The 6,654-nt window shown below is 40.6% G+C and overlaps 1 protein-coding gene across 1 annotated transcript; it reads left to right on the plus strand.

Moving 5' to 3' along the window:
- Window positions 1-1,063: 1,063 nt before the first annotated feature.
- Window positions 1,064-4,828, plus strand: LOC138666465 (zinc finger protein 585A-like; the record flags this gene model as incomplete). Its single annotated transcript, XM_069754686.1, has 1 exon — window positions 1,064-4,828. A coding segment is annotated over one exon (3,468 nt), but the record flags the coding sequence as incomplete, so codon positions are not given.
- Between the last annotated feature and the right edge of the window lie 1,826 nt (window positions 4,829-6,654).

Consider the following 6,654-nt stretch of genomic DNA (forward strand, 5'->3'; position numbering starts at 1 on the left):
GGAGCAAAAAATTGAAAATGCAAAACCAAAAATACCTCTGGTCATTAAGGGATTAAAAAGGTCTCCATTCCCTTTTCCAAGTGCTTGAGATCTAAATTTATCACATGTTAGCTCTGCACTATTATGCTGTATGCACACAAAGCGTTTTCGCTGCGATGTTTTTACATGTGTAAATGCTCCAAAAACGCAATGGAATGCTAAAGCAAGGGAATTCAATGACAATCCTGAAGTGTTCTGCACGTTATTAGTAAATTTCTGTCCGCATTTGTATTGTTTTATTTTCTGCAGCATGTCAATTCTTTTTGCGTTTCTGCAGCATTTTCGACTCATTGACTTCAATTAAGTCAGTCAAATCTGCTGCAAAAACACAGGTGTAAAAAGGTTTGCGGATTTGCTGCCAAAAACGCAGCAAATTGTCAAAGGGAAATAATGTCAGAAGGAGGAAGAGTGTGTGGGAGGAGAATATGTGTGTGTCTCTGTGTGTGGGTGGAGAATATGTGCGTGTGTGTCTGTGTGTGTACTCATGCGACGTGTATACCCAGGTGTCATCTGATGAGACTACTACTGCCGTCCGGCAACGTCTTTTGAAAAACCTCTGTTTTTCCATTGACAGATGATGGACCTGAGTGGGGACTTGTTTTTTGTTAGATGAGTAGAACTTTTCATTTGTATTATTTTGTCTACATAACATTGTTTGGTGGCTTTTTATTCCATATTTGGGAGGTAGAATTAACAAACAGTTGAACACCACGCTCCACTGGTTCATGAGATGAGGTTTTCTGTTAGACTGTGAACTGTCATTTTGTTGGTGAATAATTCAAATATTTTGCATAAGTTGCCATTTTTAATTATAGTAGAAATGTTAAAAAAATAAATTTGAGGATATTTAATTGAAAAATAATAATTGATTTTATTGTTAGCAGATTACTGTACCAAGAAACCAGAGGGACAGCTGACACCTTCAATTTTTAAATCAGATGATCTTGAGATCACACAGGATACATTTGAAGTGAATGTTTTTACGCCAGATGTACCATCATCCCTTCACAGCAAAGATCTGTAATCTGATCTTTTGAAACAGGTCCGGTCTTCTGATTCATTACCAACTACTAAGGAAATTCAAAGTCACAAAATAAGCATTAAAAAACGAACTGTTCCTAAATCAAAGAAGCCATTTTCATCTTCTGAATATGGAAATAGCTTTCCCCTTGAAAAGTCTTTTCTTAAACATCAAACAATTCACACAACAGAGAACAGATGTTCAGAATGTGGGAAATCTTTTAGCCAGAAATCAGATTTGCTTAAGCACCAGAGAATTCGCACAGGGGAGAAGCCTTTTTCCTGTTCAGAATGTGGGAAATGTTTTAACAAAAAATCTAATTTGCTTAAGCACCAGAGCATTCACACAGGGGATAAGCCTTTTTCATGTTCAGAATGTGGGAAATGTTTTAACCATAAATGTGATTTGCTGAGGCTCCAAAGAACTCACACAGGGGAGAAGCCTTTTTCCTGTTCAGAATGTGGGAAATGTTTTAACAAAAAATCTAATTTGCTTAAGCACCAGAGCATTCACACAGGGGATAAGCCTTTTTCATGTTCAGAATGTGGGAAATGTTTTAACCATAAATGTGGTTTGCTTAGGCACCAAAGAACTCACACAGGGGAGAAGCCTTTTTCCTGTTCAGAATGTGGGAAATGTTTTAGCAAGAAATCACATATTGTTATACACCAAAGAACCCACACAGGGGAGAAGCCTGTTTCCTGTTTAGAATGTGGGAAATGTTTTAACCATAAATTTGATTTGCTGAGGCTCCAAAGAACTCACACAGGGGAGAAGCCTTTTTCCTGTTCAGAATGTGGGAAATGTTTTAAAAAGAAATCATATCTTGTTGTGCACCAACAAACTCACAAGGGAGAAGCCTTTTTCCTGTTCAGAATGTGGGAAATGTTTAACCAGAAATCTAATTTGCTTAAGCACCAGAGAATTCACACAGGGGAGAAGCCTTTTTCATGTTCAGAATGTGGGAAATGTTTTAACCATAAATGTGATTTGCTGAGGCTCCAAAGAACTCACACAGGGGAGAAGCCTTTTTCCTGTTCAGAATGTGGGAAATGTTTTAACAAGAAATCACATATTGTTATACACCAAAGAACCCACACAGGGGAGAAGACTTTTTCTTGTTCAGAATGTGGGAAATGTTTTAACAAGAAATCACATATTGTTATACACCAAAGAACCCACACAGGGGAGAAGCCTTTTTCCTGTTCAGAATGTGGGAAATGTTTTAACCAGAAATCTAATTTGCTTAAGCACCAGAGAATTCACACAGGGGAGAAGCCTTTTTCATGTTCAGAATGTGGGAAATGTTTTAACCATAAATGTGATTTGCTGAGGCTCCAAAGAACTCACACAGGCGAGAAACCTTTTTCCTGTTCAGAATGTGGGAAATGTTTTAACAAGAAATCACATATTGTTATACACCAAAGAACCCACACAGGGGACAAGCCTTTTTCCTGTTCAGAATGTGGGAAATCTTTTAGCCAGAAATCAGATTTGCTTAAGCACCAGAGAATTCGCACAGGGGAGAAGCCTTTTTCCTGTTCAGAATGTGGGAAATCTTTTAGCCAGAAATCAGATTTGCTTAAGCACCAAAGAATTCGCACAAGGGAGAAGCCTTTTTCCTGTTCAGAATGTGGGAAATGTTTTAACAAGAAATCACATATTGTTATTCACCAGAGAATTCACACAGGGGAGAAGCCTTTTTCATGTTCAGAATGTGGGAAATGTTTTAACCATAAATGTGATTTGCTGAGGCTCCAAAGAACTCACACAGGGGAGAAGCCTTTTTCCTGTTCAGAATGTGGGAAATGTTTTAACAAGAAATCACATATTGTTATACACCAAAGAACCCACACAGGGGAGAAGCCTTTTTCCTGTTCAGAATGTGGGAAATGTTTTAACAAGAAATCACATATTGTTATACACCAAAGAACCCACACAGGGGAGAAGCCTTATTCCTGTTCAGAATGTGGGAAATCTTTTAGCCAGAAATCAGATTTGCTTAAGCACCAGAGAATTCGCACAGGGGAGAAGCCTTTTTCCTGTTCAGAATGTGGGAAATCTTTTAGCCAGAAATCAGATTTGCTTAAGCACCAGAGAATTCGCACAGGGGAGAAGCCTTTTTCCTGTTCACAATGTGGGAAATATTTTAACCAGAAAGTGCATCTTGATAACCACCAGAGAATCCACACAGGGGAGAAGCCTTTTTCATGTTCAGAATCTGGGAAATGTTTTAACCAGAAATCTAATTTGCCTAACCACCAGAGAATTCACACAGGGGAGAAGCCTTTTTCATGTTCAGAGTGTGGGAAATGTTTTAACCATAAATGTGATTTGCTGAGGCTCCAAAGAACTCACACAGGGGAGAAGCCTTTTTCCTGTTCAGAATGTGGGAAATCTTTTAGCCAGAAATCAGATTTGCTTAAGCACCAGAGAATTTGCACAGGGGAGAAGACTTTTTCCTGTTCAGAATGTGGGAAATCTTTTAGCCAGAAATCAGATTTGCTTAAGCACCAGAGAATTCGCACAGGGGAGAAGCCTTTTTCCTGTTCAGAACGTGGGAAATGTTTTAACAAGAAATCACATATTGTTATACACCAAAGAACCCACACAGGGGAGAAGCCTTTTTCCTGTTCAGAATGTGGGAAATGTTTTAACAAGAAATCACATATTGTTTTACACCAAAGAACCCACACAGGGGAGAAGCCTTTTTCCTGTTCAGAATGTGGGAAATGTTTTAACAAGAAATCACATATTGTTTTACACCAAAGAACCCACACAGAGGAGAAGCCTTTTTCCTGTTCAGAATGTGAGAAAAATGTTTTAACCATAAATCTAGTTTGCTTAAGCACCAGAGAATTCACACAGGGGAGGAGCCTTTTTCATGTTCAGTCTGTGGGAAATGTTTTAACCATAAATCTGATTTGCTTAAGCACCAAAAAACTCACACAGGGGAGAAACCTTTTTCCTGTTCAGAATGTGGGAAATCTTTTAGCCAGAAATCAGATTTGCTTAAGCACCAGAGAATTCGCACAGGGGAGAAGCCTTTTTCCTGTTCAGAATGTGGGAAATGTTTTAACAAGAAATCATATTTTGTTATACACCAGAGAACTCACACAGGGCAGAAACCTTTTTCCTGTTCACAATGTGGGAAATATTTTAACCAGAAAGAGCATCTTGATCACCAACAGAGAACCCACACAGTGGAGAAGCCTTTTTTATGTTCAGAATGTGGGAAATGTTTTAAACAGAAATCATATTTTGTTATACACGAGAGAACTCACACAGGGGAGAAACCTTTTTCCTGTTCACAATGTGGGAAATATTTTAACCAGAAAGTGCATCTTGATAACCACCAGAGAATCCACACAGGGGAGAAGCCTTTTTCATGTTCTTAATGTGAGAAATGTTTTAAACGGAAATGGTATTTTCTTAAAGGAGTTGTCTTCATGTTTGGCCTTGTTAAAATAAAAAAAAAATCACCTTCCGTGCCGGTGCTGTTCCAGTGGTATCGTCACTCGCATTCCTGGGTCTCATATAAGGTTGTTGCATCACACGAGCCCTGTGCCCAATCAGCCCCAGCTTCACTGTCCCCACTCTTAGTCGTATTGAACACGAACAGGAAGCCAGTGCTGTGACTTCTCTTTGACTTCCTCTTATTGTTCGATTTGTCTGAAGGTGAGAACAGTGAAAGGGAATGTCACCCCAAAAATCATATATGAGCTAAGGCCACCGGCATCAGGGGCTTATCTTCAGCATTCTGTAATGCTGAAGATAATCCCCAAATGTATCCTGAAACATAAGAAAAACAGGTTAGATTATACTCACCCAGGGGCAGTCCCGGTGCGGTTCGGGTCCGATGAGTTTTGCGATCCGGGTCTGGAGCCTCCCATCTTTATGCGATGATGTCTTCTTCTTGTCTTCCTGCCACAGCTCCGAAGCAGGCATACTTTGTCTGCCCTTTTGAGGGCAGAGCAAAGTACTGCAGTGCGCAGGCCGCCGGGCCTCTCTGACTTTCCCGACGCTGCGCATTGCAGTACTTTGCTCTAACCTCAACAGGGCAGACAAAGTGCGCTTGCGCTGGAGCCGCGGCAGGAAGACAAGAAGAGGACGTGATCGTATAAAGATGGGAGGCGCCGGACCCGGACCGCGACACCCATCGGACCCGAACCGCACCGGGACCGCCCCTGAATGAGTATAATCTAATCTGTTTTTCTTATGTTTCAGGATACATCAGGGGCTTATCTACATCAATACAGAATGCTGTATATAAGCCCCTGATGCTGGTGGCCTTAGCTCATATACGATTTTTGGGGTGACAGATTCCCTTGAAGCCACCGCTAATTGGATGCAGGGCTCATATGACATAAAAACCTGAGCCCCCGAAATGCAAGATCTGATAATACTGGAACCGCGCCAGCATGGGAGGTTTATAGAAGTGTATATATTTTAAAGGGAACCTGTCACCCCCAAAATCGAAGGTGAGCTAAGCCCACCGGCATCAGGGCTTATCTACAGCATTCTGTAATGCTGTAGATAAGCCCCCGATGTATCCTGAAAGATGAGAAAAAGAGGTTATATTATACTCATGCGGGCGGTAGGAACCGATGGGCATCGTGGTCCAATCCGGGGCCTCCCATCTTCATAGGATGACGTCCTCTTCTTGTCTTCACGCTGTGGCGCAGGCGTACTTTGTCTGCCCTGTTGTGGGCAGAGCAAAGTACTGCAGTGTGCAGGTGCCGGGCCTCACTGACCTTTCCCGGCGCCTGCACACTGCAGTACTTTGCTCTCAACAGGGTAGACAAAGTACGCCGGAGCCGCAGCGTGAAGACAAGAAGAGGACGTCATCGTAAGAAGATGGGAGGCCCCGGACCAGACCACGACGCCCATCGGACCAGACCACAGCGGGACCGCCCCTGGGTGAGTATAATTTAACCTCTTTTTCTCATCTTTCAAGATACATTGGGGGCTTATCTAGAGCATTATGCCGGTGGGCTTAGCTCACCTTCGATTTTGGGGGTGACAGGTTCCTTTTAACAGGACTAAACATGAGGAATGAGAAGTCAAAATCCCACACAGAGGAGAAGACATTATTATACCTAGAGTGTGAAAAATGAATTACTGGAAAATAGTATTTTGTTGACCATCAAAAATAACTCTATATTTAATACTCTATACTAAACTATATATGTTATTGACAAATTGTACAAAAACACATAACAGATAGATGTATAATTGAATGAGAGAGGGAAATTACTTCAGAACTTACTATATTTCTTGGACTATAAGACACACTTTTTTATTAATTTTATTAAGAAAATTACACAATAGTTTTTAGAAAGAGACACCAGTAGAAGAAAGATATTTTCAATGTTACATGGTATGATTATATGTTATTGTACACAAAACACAATAAAGTTGTCATCTTCTTCCAAGGATTCGATTTTAGTTTTCATTCAAACTAATACAACTCCCCCTTCCCAATAACACTCCAGATAAATCTGTATTCATACTATTTTTTTTGATAATGTGTATACATTAGAATATTTGCGATTCAGTTATCATAATTAGTTTGCATGTGTACTGGCCCTACT

This window comes from Ranitomeya imitator, chromosome 2, assembly GCF_032444005.1.
Source record: "Ranitomeya imitator isolate aRanImi1 chromosome 2, aRanImi1.pri, whole genome shotgun sequence".
Lineage (NCBI taxonomy): Eukaryota > Metazoa > Chordata > Amphibia > Anura > Dendrobatidae > Ranitomeya > Ranitomeya imitator.